This window comes from Lissotriton vulgaris, chromosome 10 (genome assembly GCF_964263255.1).
Source record: "Lissotriton vulgaris chromosome 10, aLisVul1.2, whole genome shotgun sequence".
Lineage (NCBI taxonomy): Eukaryota > Metazoa > Chordata > Amphibia > Caudata > Salamandridae > Lissotriton > Lissotriton vulgaris.
This window is the reverse complement of record NC_141698.1, coordinates 7151575-7168403: the sequence shown is the minus strand read 5'-3', so window position 1 is coordinate 7168403 and position 16829 is coordinate 7151575. Positions and strand designations below refer to the sequence as shown.

General features: G+C 50.7%; 1 protein-coding gene across 2 annotated transcripts in view; it reads left to right on the top strand.

Moving 5' to 3' along the window:
* HUWE1 (HECT, UBA and WWE domain containing E3 ubiquitin protein ligase 1) overlaps window positions 1-16829 on the top strand; it is a 1800886-nt gene that overhangs the window by 1311926 nt on the left and 472131 nt on the right. Inside the window, exons 60-61 of one of the 2 annotated variants that reach the window (XM_086940169.1) lie at window positions 9488-9737; window positions 10396-10544. In XM_086940169.1, the coding sequence (XP_086796295.1) occupies window positions 9488-9737; window positions 10396-10544 (399 nt within the window). The remainder of the gene's footprint in view (window positions 1-9487; window positions 9738-10395; window positions 10545-16829) is intronic. The other variant, XM_086940170.1, reaches the window with a different exon arrangement.

Below are 16829 nucleotides of genomic sequence, written 5' to 3'. Positions count from 1 at the left end.
CACCAGCAAGCGCAGATCCGGGAAGAGCAGTACTTAGTCATTTTTTTACTAACTTTTTGATCTATTTTGGATCACTTCTCGAGTCGATCTTCGACTCACGGTGCCGGTAGGGATGCCTGGGTTTAAACCTTGCGAGGATTGTCACCGCTTGATGTCGGTGACCGACTCCCACAGTCTGTGCCTTTACTGTCTTGGGGCGGACCACGATGACAAGGTCGTGCCCCGACTGCCAGGTCTTGACCTCGAAGGCTAGGCGGGAGCGGTCCTTTAAGCGACTCGAGCTCCGGCAGTCGGCCCGGTGCCGCTCGAGGTCCCGGTCCAGGAGGAGGTTGATGGACCGGTTGCGGGGCCGCAGTCATCGCCGCACGACGAGTCACCACCCCTCGTCCGGCTCAAAGTCCTCAGATAAGTCGAGGTACTTGAAAAAGTTGCAGTGTCATCGCTCTTCCGATCCACCACCCCCCCCACCCCCCCAGACGCTCGTGTGACGCGGCCGGGGGGGGTGGGGAAAAGGGGGGTTCTGGCGCCTCTGCCGGAGCCGCAAGCGCCGCGTCCAGTTTCACACCCGCCGGTCCCTGGGCTGCACGCAATGCCGGAGGAGATTCGTGACTTCCTTGTGGCAATGAGGACTCGTCTCACTGTCGGGCGCCTTCGGGCCCCGCTGGTCTGTCTGGGAGCCCTAGCCGGCCGGCAGCTTCTGCCACAGCGCCGTCTGGTGCTTCGGCCCCTGTGCCCGTCGACTGACACGGCAGGGCTCCACAGGATCCAGGCCTGGATCTGAGACGTCAACCTTACGACCCCTCCGCTGGCGCCGTCCCCAAGGGTGTCGCCCACGATGCCGTCCCCGGACGACGTTCCCAGCCCCGGTCTGGGTCAGGCGCAGTCTTCGACGACGATGGGTGAGCCATTCACCAACGACCCGGCTCTATCATTTTTCCCTGACTACCAGGAGATGGATGACAAGGAGGACTGGGATGGGTCTGAGGAGCCTCCTGGCACTGCATTGCCAGTTGAGCCAGGACTGGACAGACGAGCTGGGGGAGGCCAGTGGTCTGGACACTTTGCACGACACTGGATTTGTCTCCCCTCCTACCGTGGCTACAGAGGGGGCTGCTTGCAGCGTGGTGTTGACTAGGGCAGCCAAGGCGTTTAACGAAGCCCTCACCGACGTTCTGGTGGACACCTGGTCCAAGCCGTCTACGGGCCTTCCTGTAGATCGGAACGTGCCCAGACGCCACTGCCCGGCTCCGGGTGACCCCAGCTTCCTGTCAGTTCACCCCACCCCAGAGAGCCTGGTGATCCAGGCCTCTACATTCCAGACCACATTCCCGACACCTCTTCCGGATCAGGAATCCAAAAGGTCCGATCAGTTTGGAAGGAAACTGTTTTCCTCTGAGTTTGGGGATGCGGTCTGTCAACACCGCCTGCCTTTAGAGCCGTTACACCCACTCTCTGTGGGATACGGTTGCGGAAGTGATGCTGCAGTGCCCGGTGGAGGTCCAGGGAAAGCTTGCCCTAGCGGAAGGGCGGGATGCAGCACGCTATTCGATACGGTGTGGACTTGATACCTAGGTACGCTAGGTAGAGCGATTGCTACGACAGTGACAGTTTGCCGCCACGCCTGGCTGAGGTCCTCCAACTTTTCGGGGGATGTCAAGGCCACCCTTATGGACTTGCCTTTTGATGGCTGTTGCCTCTTTGGCGACAAGGCGGACAGTGCGCTGGAGCGTTTCAAGGACTCCAGGGCTACAGCCAAGTCCTTGGGCCTCGGACAACGGCAGCAAACTTCCGCTTTTCGCCCCTTTCGTGGCCAAGGAAGTGGCGCCCCCACACGTCCAGCTAGCCACAGGCCGCAGAACCAACCTCAACGCGGACGTGGTAACCGCCGTGGCGGTGCCAGAGGACAATGGCAAGGGCAGTCCACATTCGCCCCTTAAGTATCTACCTCAGGCCCATTCGACGCCAGTGGGGTGGTAGGGTTCGCCATCACCTCCTCCACTGGCGTACCATCACATCGAACAGGTGGGTGCTGCAAATCTTCCGAAGGGGCTACTCCCTCCCCTTCGAGGCGACCCCTCCAGCCATGCCACCAAATGTCTGGGGATCACTTGCAACTTCTGCAGGAGGAAGTTATGGTCCTCTTGGGCAAGGCGGCCATCGAGCACGTCCCTGGGCCAGAAGTAGGACGTGGTTGCTACTCCCACTACTTTCAGGTACCCAAGAAGGGCAAAGGAGGCCTACTCCCTATCTTGGACCTCTGGAGCGTCAACTGCTTCCTCCGGAAGGAGAAGTTCAAGATGCTGACTTTAGCTCAGGTCCTAGCTGCACTGGACCCTGGAGATTGGATGGTAGCATTGGACTTGCAGGATGCGTATTTCCATATCCCCGTCTGTGAGAAGTTGGCCTGATATTCAGTGTTCACTATTCTAGTGATCACTATGTATCAGTCCAAACAACCCTTATGGTGATTGGTTGTAAGTCAACCGATAGACCAGCTATCCTAGTAGCATGGACAAGAGCAGTCTTCGGGCTAAACTCTAGAGGGCGTGTTAAGCCAGCTGTTATACCATCACATATACCCCTTGAACACCAAGTGAAAGGACACCACACAAGTGTAAAGAAAATAAACAGTGTATTTATTTAGATCACTACAGCCCTGTACTCTTTATGAGGACAGGGTACTAAGCACACAACAAAACTCTTACGAAAATACTTTAAGTTGCACAATTTACACAAATGCCCGAGGGGCACGGAAAACCATATACACTAAAAGTGGAATGCGAAATTACTAGCAGGTAAGTACTGGACTAATAGGCTTTGGAATCGCTAGGACTACGTTACTGAACCTTCAGATTACTAGTAGGAGGCCTAGGGGACTCGGGTGCAGAGTGTGCACTCTCACGCGGGATGCGGACAGTCTATGGAGGCTAGTAAAAGCAAAGTTAGTGTTCTCGGGCGAACCCGACTAGGTAGGTCAAAAACGAAAGTGGATCTGGACCCTTGGATAGTGAGGCTATGCTGGGGCACCGAAATGCCGAAGTTACCTAGCCCAGGGGCTGCAGCTGCATAGATCTGAAAAGACGTCGGGAATCCTCGTTGACGAACCAGGAGCCTGAAAGAAGGAGTTGCTGGCAGGCGACCAGTGAAGATTGTTCGATGGATCCAAGCCTGGATCGAAGATAGAAGACACCTGTAAGCAGAGGGGACCAAGTCCTGAATCACTAGCCAGTGATCAGATGGGCACCAGGATGGCACCGGATGGAGTCACCTCGACCAGGTGAGTGGGCGACGCTGGGCTCTGCAGTCTCACGGACCAGGAGGCGTTGTCGACGACCAGGATGGAGGTGCGAGCTGTCCCATGATGGTTGATGCTGTCGACGTCGCTGGACCCAGGATTGGGGCAACAAGTCTTGGCAAATTCAAGCCCACGCGGTGGACCTAAAATGGTGTCTGGAGTGGACCAGGAGGGTCCGGAGTGCTCCTCTTTTGGAAGGGAGCAAGGGCCAGTCTGGAGCAACCAGACTAGCAGTGGTGATGTCGTCGGTCGTTGTCGGAAAGGCCACAAGCCAGTGGGCTAGTAGCCAGACAACGCGGTGAGCAGCAAAAAGCAGAAGGTCCCCACGCAGATCTCGTGGATGCTGGGGGGCTGGACTTCGGTGCTGGAGCTGCTCAGGGTCGGGGCTTCTCGGACCCCAAAGCACTCACCAGAGGATCCCTCGGCGGTCGTGCTGGATAGAAGTCGTGCAGTTCTGATGATGGCCGGTCCCTCGAGGTCTCGTCGCACCTACGGTTCTCAGCTTAGTTGTAGAGGTAGGTAGAGGTCAGAGGTGCCAGGGAAGCCGGGTCTCGTCGTGCTGGTCGGTCGGATTCTGGAGGAAGGACGTGCAGCAAACCGCAGTGTTCTTAGATGGTGCCTGCGGATGCAGGGTGACTACTCCTTAGCCACAAGGGAGAAATCTTAAGAAGAAGTCGAGAGTTACTTTCGTAGAAAGTAGTTTCTTGATTCAAAGATGATCTGATTTGGAAGGGTCCCCGCTCCTGCCTTTATCCTAAAGAAAGGAGTGGGTACACGACTAGGTCCTGCCCTAGGGGTGGGACCAGGAAGGGGGGTGGTTACACCCCTCTCCCATGCCGGACTTTCCCCAGCTCAGGGGCTGGTGTGCCCCTGGAACTGGTTCTAGCCGGCAGATGCGTAGTGAGCACCGGGGTGCCACTTGCAGTCACCTTCCTGTAAAGCCCTGCCTACCCAGGATTCACAAAACCCTGTCTGGGATGGTGCTAGCACCGCCCCTGACAGGAAACCCTTTGTCCAAGCTCCCCTCGCTGGAAGGACTCCCAGCTGCAGGGGGTCAGACTTGTGTCTGTGGTGGCAGCATCCATTTTGTGATGCTGAGGCTCGAGTTAACTTTAACCGGGGTTCACAGTTACATACATGTTGTGTCCCTCTAGAAGGGTGGAATGCTAACCCCGTCGCCAGAATTGGCGAAGGGTTAGTATTCCAATTCGTATGACACCTTACTCGACATGTTTTGATAAAGCGATACCAAAGATAGCATTTAACCGCGAGGATTATAATGCACTTAAGAGTATATGGTATGCGTTATCATGGAACAGCTATTTAGGACTTGGTTCTGCAAGCTGCAAACGGGCTCAGCTCATCCCAGAGCACCATCTCACACGATTCCAAGCACTCTGCCTTCAGGATTGTCAAGGCCTGCCATAGGAGTGACTGATAGGACTCTGTGTGTCCATTTTAGGGTTAGATATAGGTAGGCTGTGGGGTTTTAGGTTTAAACCTATAATAACTGATAAAACCCCACTGAAAGAAAAATAGCCCTCACCGGTGAAAACATGTAAACACTGAAAAAGCACCTGCACAACCACAAACTAAATGCCATTCAAAGAAAGGAAAAAGAAAGTGAAAGAGTAATTTTGTTCTTACTGAAGGGGTCAATAAGATGTAACTTTGTTGTAGAAGCTAGCAGTAAGAATGACTGGCTAACATTATCCTGCTTGAGTTTTGTTCTTTAGGGATGCCACTAAAATATTGTTTCTTCTTCCTTTCACTTTTTTTCAGTTTTATGGCCTTTGGTCTAAAGATGCAGGGTTTAGTTTCATGTTTTAGGTCTAGTTTAATTATTTTATAAGCTGTAGAGAATCAGGACATATCAAACTAATATTTGAAATTTTGGCTGCATTTGATTCTTTCACTGATAGGTAAAATGGCTAGTTTCATAAAAATCTTTCCTAATATGTGTCATCACATTTACCCACAGAGAATGGGTAAAAACCCCTAATACATCAGACCATAGTTTCTAGTGGGTCAGTATTGATAGTAGGTGAATTGCCAACACCTCAGGCATTAAACATTAAATGCAAGGTATAGTGGCAAGTATATATATATCACAAGCATCTAGGATAGTGGTGAAGACGTGACACCAGACTTTTGGAAAACATGGAACGCAGTGTCACTTGTTCTGCTCTGCAAAAAAGGTTCTTTCCAAGTTCAACAAAGATTAGAGTGATATTGTTTGTATTTGCAGTGATTCAGCTATGTATAAAAAAAAATTGTGTGATGACCTGTCAAAATTGATACCCGAGCTGAAGTGAAGAGATCCTTACCACTTGTTAGATGGCATACTGAAAGCATCTTTACAATATTCAGAGTTAATGAGGGATGCTATTGACTTCTTAGTCCATTCTGGTGCACTGTTTTCTTATGCCCAGGAACTAAAATGCAAATATTTATCATTTTGTGCTTTATGTGGCATCAAGGAAAGAGTCATCCCAACTGACGGTTCTCAGCCCAAGGGGCTATGAATGCTGAGAGGGCCTTTTCACAAAAGTTTACATGGGAAGAAAAGCGCAAGTGCACATGACCAAAGGCTCACTGAAGAAGTATTGTATGGTGTACTACAATAAGATTAATTTGCAAAAATCTCTTTGTACCTCATATACACTATTCGTACACTCTCTATATACCATGTTCTTTCAGTGCAGAAAGCAAGCAGTGATAAAAGCAAAACATTCCTTAAACACCGGAAAAACACTTTTTCTGTTGTTTTTAGTGGCGTGAAAATGTGTAACCACTGATAACAACTATTTTTTTAAATATTGAAAACACTGAAAAAACCCCACCAGAATTTACCAAAAATAGAAACTGAAAACAGGACAGCCTAGATATAGGTATACTATATCTAAAGCAAAGGGTGATTACACCACCTTGCCCCAGCTGTCGTGCAGCCAGTTGTGTCAGATTTAGATGGCCAGCCAGGGGTGGCATAATACATGCTTCAGCCCCTGGTAGGCCCTGGGTACACCTATGCCCTGAGTTACAGGGTCTGATAAGGTGGCCCAGTACCAATCGGCAATTGCACCTAAGGTACACGTTGTAATTTAGTGAGAGAACAGCTAGGCTGTGGATCTGATTAGCAGGCCCACAGCCAGAGAAAGTCGTAAACCAGTGAAACAAAAGCAAAAAATCTGGGTGATCATAGGATTGCAGACCCTACTCTCCTACACCGTCCTGCCGGCCCATTGGCGTTACCTGCGATTCACGGTAGGCCACGAGCATTTTCAGTTTACCGTGCTCCCCTTTGGCCTTACCAGTGCCCCTCGGGTGTTCACGAAGGGGATGGCGGTGGTCGCAGCTCATCTGCTCAGATCAGGGGTTTCAGTCTTCCCATATCTCAACGACTGGTTGTTGAAGGCGGGCTCGCCCCAGACAGTAGTTAACCACCTCCAGACTAAGGCCGACCTCCTGCACCTGCTGGCGTTCTCCATCAATGTGCCGAAGTCACACCTGTGCCCCTCTCAGAAGCTCCTCTTCATCAGAGCTGTTCTAGACTCGGCGCTGTTTCGGGTTTATCCTCCCGAAAAGCGGGTTCAGGATATTCAGGCTCTGATTCCGATGTTTCAGCCTTTATCCTGGGTCTTGGTCAGGTTGACGCTGCGGCTTATGGGGCTGATGGCCTCCTGCATCCTTCTGGTTCATCACGCCAGGTGGCAGATGCAGGCTCTGCAGTGGGACCTGAAGTTTCAGTGGACCCAGCATCAGGGCAACCTGTCCGACCACGTCTTGATCTCAGAGGGCACTGCGAGACAACTGCAGTGGTGGCTCACGGACCGCGATTGGTTCAGCGACAGATGCGTCCCTCCTGCGCTGGGGGGCCCACATGGGAGAGGCGGAGATCAGAGGTCTCTTGTCTCGGGTGGAGTCCCGGCTCCATATCAACCTTCTGGAGCTGCGGGCGATAGGGCTTGCACTGAAAGCATTCCTTCCCTCTGTCCAGGGAAGTGTAGTGCAGTTGTTCACGGAACACACCACTATCATGTGGTACTGCAACAAACAGGGCGTGGTGGGCCTCTGGCAATGGCTGGAACACCAGGGTGTCACCCTAGTGGTTCAACACCTGGCAGGTTCCCTGAACGGCAGGGCGGATGAACTCAGCCGCGGGTGCATGATGGATCACGAATGGTGTCTGAACTCTGACGTGGCGCAAGGCCTCTCCGCAGTGGGGAGAGCCTTGGTTAGATCTATTCGCCACAGAAGAGAACGCGCAATGTCATCAGTTCTGCGCGTTGGAATTTCCAAGTCAGCACTCGCTCTGAGAAGCTTTTCGTCGTGTGAGGAGTTGCGGTCTGTTGTACGCCTTTCCGCCTATACCACTTCTGCCCAGAGTGCTGAAGATCAGGTGCGACCGGGGCCAAGTCATCCTTGTGGCTCCAGACTGGGCATGAAGATACTGGTATCCCGAGCTACTCAGCATGTCAGTCGATCCCCCGATTCGTCTGCCTCTTCGGGAGGACCTTCTGTCGCAGCAGCAGGGGACGGTCCTCCACCTGAACCTGGACAGTCTCCACCTACATGCGTGGAGATTGAGCGGCGACAGTAGAGGCCATTTGACTTGCCTCCTGAAGTCTGTGACGTGATTCTGACAGCCAGGCGTCCCTCCACAAAATCGGTATACGCTGCAGGTGGAACACATCTATGGCAATCGTGCACAGCAAAGGCTGTGGATCCACACTCTGCCCCCCTTCCTGAGGTTCTCCTTTCTTCTTTCTCTTGCCCAGCAGGGCTCTGCTCTGGGCACTATCAAAGGCTACCTCTCTGCCATTTCCGCCTTCTTGAGGCTTCCTGATCAGCCTTCTCTTTTCAAGTCCCCTGTTGTAAATAGATTTCTTAAAGGCATCACACACGTGTTCCTTTCGGGATGCCTCGGTGGGACTTGAACCTTGTTCTAACCTATTTGATGTGCGCTCCGCCCTCTTTGTCTTCTGACTCTTAAGTCTGCGTTCCTGGTTGCCATCAACTCTGCCAGGAGAGTGAGTGAGCGCCAGTCTCTATCTTCTAAACTTCCTTTCCTCTCTGTCCATCCGGACAAAGTTGTTCTGAGAACTCGTCCTTCTTTCCTGCCCAAGGTGATTACAGCCTTTCATATCGGGCAGTCTATCACCTTGCCCACCTTCTTTCCGCCTCCGCATCCCTCAAGGCTGAGAGGCTCCACCGTCTGGACCCAAAACGTGCGCTCTTATGCTATCTGGACCGCACACGCCAGCTCTTTGGTTACGTGGGCGCTAAGAAGGGACGGGCGGTGCACACGCGGACCATCTCTCGGTAGGTCGTCTTGTGCATCAAGGTCTGTTACCCCTTGGCGAAAAAGGAGCCTCCTGTTGGGCTGAGGGCCCATTCCACTCGGGCCACGGAGGCTACTACTGCCCTGGGTCGGGGAGTCCCATTGCAGGACATCTGTCAGGCAGCTACGTTGGCCTCGCTGCACACGTTTGCTAAGCACTACTGCCTAGACAGTTAAGTCCGGACAGATGGCTTTTTCTGAAGTTCCATTCTCCAGGACTTTCTGGTGTGATCTTGGTTTGCAAACCCACCACTGGGGTTGGTATTGCTGGGGTATTCTAAGGTAAGGAATCTCACACTAACCTGTTAATTTCAGATTCACAAGTTACTTACCTTCGGTAACGATATATTTGTAAGAAGCAGTAGTTTGTGTTCGATTCCTTACCGCCCCACCCATCCTCCCCGTTCTGCGAACCAATATCTAGGGTTAAGGTATCTCCCTTTCATGGCCCTAGTTTCATGGCACCAGTGTCTGTCTCTGGCATGGCTCTGCATTCCTGGCGCGGAAAGCTATGTACAAGAACTGACGTCCGCGCGCGAGGGCACTAAGTACTCCGACGTCATCACGACGACTGACGCGGAGTCGCAGACGACGCCTACCGACGCGCAGGGGTACTGCTACGCAAAACTTTCCGGATCCAGTATGACGATATTCCAAGGTAAGGAATCGAACACTAACTACTGTATCTTACAGATATATTGTTACTGAAGGTAAGTAACTTGTGCGTTAGGGTTGTCTGTATTGGTGTAAGTGTACACAGTAGACCAAGCCAGCTTCTCACAGTAACGTTTTCTTTTCTCATCCTCTCATTCCATACATAATGTATTGCCCATCTCTATTGCCTCCTTTAGCCTCATTGTCACCAGAGCGAGCTGAAGATTCCGATGCCCTGACTGCTGTCAGCAGCCAGTTGGAGGGCTCACCTATGGACACCAGTAGCTTAGCTTCCGGCACGCTGGATGAAGGGGGTGGAGAAAACACAGGACATGTAAGCACTGAGCAGCTGGGAGCAGATACTGCCAATGTCTCTGTCCTCCAAGATAACGAAGCACCATCTGAAAGTGAGGGCCAACCAGATCCTTCGCCCCAAGTAGAAGTGAGGTAAGTAGGCATATGTGCACGCTATAATGAGAAAAGGGCCTTTTTGAGTGTATTATCTGCGAAATTTTATTTTTGGGTGCCACAGCAGTCGTGGCTTCTTATTCAAACTACACATGGAGTGGCGCTAGTAAGTCCATATTTTAGGTAGAAGGACTTACTTGGCAAATAGATCAATAATGCATTGAGCAAATTATTGTCTTTGGCTTGTCTGTGACTGAGGCATGGGGTTCTGAATACAGGTTCCCTTGGCACTTAATTGCATACTGTTGAGACAGGAGTTCATGGATGGCTGAGAAAATCTGTCGACCCTCTTCGTATTTCTTTTGCCTGCCTACGTTTTGTATTCCACTGGTCTCAATCTGTGAAGTGCGTCATCGTTTTGTAGTACATTCCAAAGTCAAACCTACCTAGACTTTTAATCCTCCCTGCAGCCAACGGGTCGGTTTACAGCAGAAAGCTGTGCAATAAGTGAATGAGGGTTGCGGTGGAAGGGCATAGCTGACCATGTATTGTAGTTTTGGCTTTTATCCTTTTTTGATTTTACAAAGGAGTGGAGACTGGTTGTATTCAGAGACTTTGGTAAGATACATTTTGTAAATTGTAGCCTGTTTGATTACCTAAAAGTTAAAGCTTCCCCCTCTCTCCTCGTCTCTCTCAGTTCTTTTACAGTGTCATCGTCCGAGCTCCCTACTACACAAGATTCTACCATATTGGGGACGGATCCTAGGGGAATACTGGAAGAACCCCTCCCTTCAACAAGCAGCGAAGAGGAAGACCCCCTGGCAGGTAAACCTGCAACCCATCTAGGTTAGAATCCGTATCTTAAAGGCAGAGTGAGATAAGCATGTGTTGCTAATGAACTGTTTTCATTTGCTTGTCAACCAAAGCCAGTCCTACGTTCTTAGATGGTATCAAACATTCAGAGCTTCTCACTCACCTCCATTGAAAATTTCAAAGGACTCCTGTTTCTTACGAGGTAATTGTTCCCTCAGCAGCTGGCTTGCCACAAGTGCTGTGTCAGTGACTGACGCACATTGCTTATACAAATGTGACACTTAATGGATACTTCTCAGCTAGATTTAACTTTCCCTCCATGTGTGCAAGTAGTAGAACACAATTTGGCTGAGAAGCCAACCTAAATATAACAATACAATGGAAATAAAACATTAATGACTAACCTTTCAGTTTATGTTGAAATGGGTTAGCACTCGCCCTTTGGGCAATCTAGAAGCTTCACGGTCTCAGAAGGCACAGCAGTGTCAGGCTGTTCATTTATTGTGCTGTAGAGCTAAGATCTTTCCCTCTTCCGTATTACAGAAGCCTTTTGCTGTGGAGTGCTTCGATTTCCAGATGCAAATTGATGTTTGTCTAGTGATTACCATGGAGTTCCACTTCAGTGCCAAGTGCAGCGTTTCTTGAAATAAAAAGTTCTGCTTTGACTTTATCTGATACAGACATCTAGCCCTAGATACCTTCTCTTTGAATTCCGCCAGGCGTCAGACTGGATGAAAAAGATTTTTTTGTGAGCAGGGAGGATGGGCGGGTCACTAATGAATCAGCGGCTAGCTATTGTGTCTACCAGACAAGGCGTTACCAAAGGCAAGTAACTTGTTGTGAGAAAGTGGCTCTATATATACTGGACTAGAATAAGGTACAGTGTGTATAGAGTCCACCAACCCCAGAGGTATAACAGAGGTTAAAGTCAGGGCTGACCTTACTCTCCAAAGTGGTAGCTTGGTCGAGCAGTAAGGCAGCACCAGGGGACAGTGTAAAACATTTGTTGTACACACTCAGTCAGCAAAAGGATTCACACACTTAAGGACTGAACTCCAGGCCAATTGTTTTTATATCAAAAGATATAGTTTTATTTTTAGAACAAACAGGCATAAAAATATACTTTTCTCGATATGAGTGATCTCATGTAATCACTTTGCAAGGAGGCAATAAACTTTGTGAACACAATATGTACAGGGGTTGCAGTAGGCAACACAATTCTAAACACTATAGCATTGAGCTCAATGGGTTTGCATCATATAAGTACAGTTGATTACTTTGAAGATTACTTTGGTAGTTCCAGGACTGGATCCTAGATTCAGTCCTGGGGTCTAAGCTGAAACCAATTTGTTAAAATCGTTTTAGCTATTGTAGTGATTTTTCAGGAACAGAAAGCAGTTTTAAAAGTTCACACTTAGAAACTTTCCAATGAAAATCTGGCAATGTTATCCAATGGGAGAAAATTCAGGTTACAGGTAAAGTACGAACTTGTTACTTTTGGAATCCAGTGCTGGGCTCCTGGCTTCAGCACTGGCGTCTCTACTTAAAACAGGTAAGTAATTATGTTTCAGTATTTTGTATGATTTTCAAAGAATATTTCAAGTTTTCAAAATTAGACAGAAGAAATTTCACAGAAAAGCAGACAATGGATTCCTATGGAGAAAATACAGATTACTAGTAAACCCGGTAAGGATTACTTTTGCGGTTCAGTACTGGGCTACAAGGTACAGTACTGGCTTCTCTCCTGAGCACAGGTGAGTACTTCGGAATTCGATTGATTTTAGATGAATATTTTAAGTTTTCAAAAGTAGACACTTGGAAGTTTTTTCGAGTCAAACCAGTCAGTTACCCAATGGCAGGTAAGTGCGTCGTCAGTTTCCAGGTGAGTACTCGACTGGTGAAGTTAAGGTTCTAGGCATAGACTCAGGGGTTCCCCAGGGTCAGGTAGGTACAGTGGGTTCACCCTCAGCGGCACAGGGGTGGCCGGGTGCAGAGGTAGTTAGGCCCAATGTTATCCAACGAGTAAAGGAGGCCTCCGGTTGTTGGCTGCTGGCTAGCAGGCCACGCAGCTGTGGGAGCTGGGCTCCTGGTCACTTGATCAGGGCAAATGGGGAAGCAGGATAGGGCAAAGGTTGCACGGCCAGAGGCATTCGGGCGGCTGGGTGCAGGGTGCTTTTGAGCCGTCGGGCGCTCAATGTTATTCAATGGGAAAGGTAAAAGGTGAACAAAGGCTGCAGACTCTGGGACGGAGACTCTTCAGGGGCGACCACCACTCCGAGAGGTACGTTGGGATGTTGGAGCACACGTAGGTACCCCAAAGGAAGGCACAGGGGGTTGCAGGGCGCCGGGTCCTGGAGTGTCTTTGGGTCTCGGAAAAGCTTACCCTCGGCTGGTCGCGGTTGGGGGGGGGGGGGGGGGGGCCTGGTTCTGAGTCTGCAGGCGTCTGGGTGGTCCAAGAAGGCCTTTGGGCACTGGACTTCGGATCCCAGCCGCCGTGGGGGCGTCCTCATGGTCTTGGATCACTTGGGCACAGGCTGGGCTCGGCGGGTGCAGAGTGGGCTGGTCCGGAGCTTCCTGGATGGCACCAGGGGTTTGGTTGCAGCAGAGCCTCTGCTGATGGGTGTAGGAAGATGGACATCTGACTATGGTTACCCCCACCTTTTTGTCTAGTGTTTAGCTGGTTTTCTACTTAGTTGACCTGGGACCCTGTTATTCAGGACCCCAGGCCCTCTACTCTCTCTGTTAAAATGGACTCCATGTACTCTAGGTACATACCAATTGGAACATGGATCACCTTGTGAGCCCCTGTACATTGTACCCTAGGTACCCAGGGCATAGGTGCATCCAAGGTCTACCAGGGACTGCAGCACGTATTGTGCCACCCCTGGCCTGGCCTTACTATTTGACACAACTGGCTGATCACTCAGCTGGGGCAAGGTGGTGTAATTACCCTTTGCTTTAGGTATAGTATCTCTATATCTAACCTATACAAGGTGTAGGAAGGTACCTCCTGACTATGGTTGCCCCCAACTTTTTGCCCTGTGTTTTAGCTGGTTTTTGACAGTCGACCTGGGACCCTGCCAATCAGGACCCCAGGCCTACTGCTCTCTCTGTAAAATGGATTCCATGTACCTTAGGTACATTTCCAATTGGCACTGGGCCACCTTATCAGACCCTGTTACTCAGGGCATAGGTGCACCCAGGGCCTACCAGGGGCTGAAGCATGTATTATGCCACCCCTGGCTGGCCTCCTAAATTTGACACAACTGGCTGCATGACAGCGGGGGCAAAGTCGTGTAATCACCCTTTGCTGTAGATATAGTATACCTATATCTAACCCTAAAAATGGACACACAGATTCCTATCAGTCACTCCTATGGCAGGCCTTGACAATCCTGAAGGCAGAGTGCTTGGAATCGTGTGAAATGGTGCTCTGGCATGAGCTGAGCCCGTTTGTAGCTTGCGGAACCAAGTCCTAATAGCTGTTCCATGATAACGCATACCAAAAACTCTTAAGTGCATTATAATCCTCGCGGTTAAATGCTATCTTTGGTATTGCTTTATCAAAACATGTCGAGTAAGGTGTCTGACGAATTGGAATACTAACCCCTCGCCAATTCTGGCGACGGGGTTAGCATTCCACCCTCCTAGAGGGACACGACATGTATGTAACTGTGAACCCCGGTTAAAGTTAAACGAAGCCTCAGCTCCACAAAATGGATGCTGCCACCACAGACACGAGTCTGACCCCCTGCAGCTGGGAGTCCTTCCAGCGAGGGGAGCCTGGACAAAGGGTTTCCTGTCAAGGGCGGTGCTAGCACCGTCCCAGACAGGGTTTTGTGTATCCTGGGTAGGCAGGGCTTTACAGGAAGGTGACTGCTGAGTGGCACCCCGGTGCTCACTACGCATAGGCCGGTCAGAACCAGTTCCAGGGGCACACCAGCCCCTGGCCTGGGGAAAGTCCGGCATGGGAGAGGGGTGTAACCACCCCCCTCCTAGTCCCACCCATAGGCAGGACCTAGTCACCGGGTCAGCCCCTTTTCTTAGTATAAAGATAGGAGCGGGCCCCCTGTTCAAATTAGATCATCTTTGGAATCAAGACACGACTTTCTGCGAAAGAACATCAAGATTTCTTCTTCAAGATTCTCCCTTGTGGCTAAGGAGTAGTCACCCTGCATCCGCAGGCACCATCAAGAACACTGCGGTCTGCTGCAAGTCCTTCCTCAGGAATACGACGACACAGCTCGACGAGACCCGGCTTCCCTGGCACCTCTGACCTCTACTCACCTCTACAGCCAAGCTGAGAACCGTGAGTGCGACGAGACCTCGAGGGACCGACGATCGCCAAGACTGCATGACTTCTTCACAACGAGCCCGCCGAGTGTTCCTCTGGTGAGTGCTTTGGGGTCCGAGAAGCCCCGACCCTGAGCAGCTCCAGCACCGAAGATCAGCCCTCCAGCATCTCCACGATCTGCGTGGGGCCCTTCTGCTTTTTGCTGCTCACCGCGTTGTTTGGCTACTAGCCCGCTGGCTTGTGGCCTTCTGAACGACGCCCGACGGCATCACTGCTGCTGGTCTGGTTGCTCCAGACTGGCCCTTGCTTCCTTCTTCAAGAGAAGCACCCCGGACCCTCCTGGTCCACTCCAGACGCCATTTTGAGTCCACCGCTTGGGCTTGAATTTGCCAAGGCTTTGTTGCCCAATCCTGGGTCCAGCGACGCCGACAGCTTCATCCATCGTGGGACAGCTCGCTCCTCCATCCTGGTCGCCGACAACGCCTCCTGGTCCGTGAGATCTGCAGAGCACAGCGTCGCCCACTCACCTAGTCGAGGTGACTACCATCCGGTGCCCTCCTGGTGCCACCTGACTACTGGCTAGTAGTCACGAACTTGGTCCCCTCTGCTTTCAGGTGTCATCTATCTTCAAGATCCAGGCTTGGATCACTTCGAACTCTCTTCACTGGTCGCCTGCCAGCATCTTTCTTCCAGGCTCCTGGTCCGTCTACGAGGATTCCCGACGTCTTTTGAGACATATGCAGCTGCAGCCCCTGGGCTAGGTAACTTCGGCATTTCGGTGCCCCAGCATAGCCTCACTATCCAAGGGTCAGAATCCACTTTCGTTTTCCTCCTACCAGGTCGGGTTCGCCCGAGAACACTAACTCTGTGAAATCTAGCTACCATAGACTTTGTCCCGCATCACGCGTGAGAGTGCACACTCTGCACCCGAGTCCCCTGGGTCTCCTAGAAGTAATCTAACGATTCTATAGTCAAGTCCTAGCGATTCCAAAGCCTATTAGTACTGTACTTACCTGCTAGTAATTTCGCATTCCACTTTCAGAGTATATGGTTTTCCGTGCCCCTCGGGCATTTGTATATACTGTGCTAACTTAAGTATTTTCGTAAGAGTTTTGTGCTTAGTACCCTGTCCTCATAAAGAGTACAGGGCTGTTGTGATTCTTAATAAATATCTTGTTTATTTTCATAACACTTGTGTGGTGTCCTTTCACTGGGTATTCAAGGGGTATATGTGTGGTAAACAGCTGGCTTAACACGCCCTCTCGAGTCTTTAGCCTTAGACTGCTCGTATCCATGCTACTAGGATAGCTGGTCTATAAGGTTGACTTACAACCAATCATCAATAAGGGTTGCTGGACTGATACATAGTGTTCACTAGAATAGTGAGCACTGCATATCAGGCCACCTTCTCACACAAGGACACACAGTAACCTATAAGTCACTCCTATGGCAGGCCTTATCAATCCTGGAGGCAGAGTGCTTGGTTATATGTGAGATGGTGCTCTAGCATGAGCTGAGCCTGTCTGCAGCTTTCGGAACCATGTCCTTTAGCTGTTTCCTGACAGCGTCATACCATATACTCTTAAGTGCATTATGAACCTCGCGGTCAAATGATAACTCTGGTTTGACATTATCAAAAAATGTCATGTAAGGTGTCATACAAATTGGAATACTACCCCCTCGCCAATTCTGGCGACGTGGGTAGCATTCCACCCTTCTAGAGGGACACGACATGTCCAGAACCTGAACCCCGGTTAAAGTTAAACAGAGACTCAGCATCACAAAATGGATGCTGCCACCACAGACGCAAGTCTGACCTCCTGCTGCTGGGAGTCCTTTAAGCGAGGGAGTTTTGGACAAAGGGTTTCCTGCCTTGGGAGGTGCCAGCACCACCCCAGACAGGATTTTGTGTATCTGGTTAGGTAGGGCTGAATAGAATCAGACATGCCCGGGGCACACAAGGTGTCCCCGTGCATAGGCCAGTTCAAACTGGTGCTTGGGCACTCCAGCCCCAGCTCTGGCAC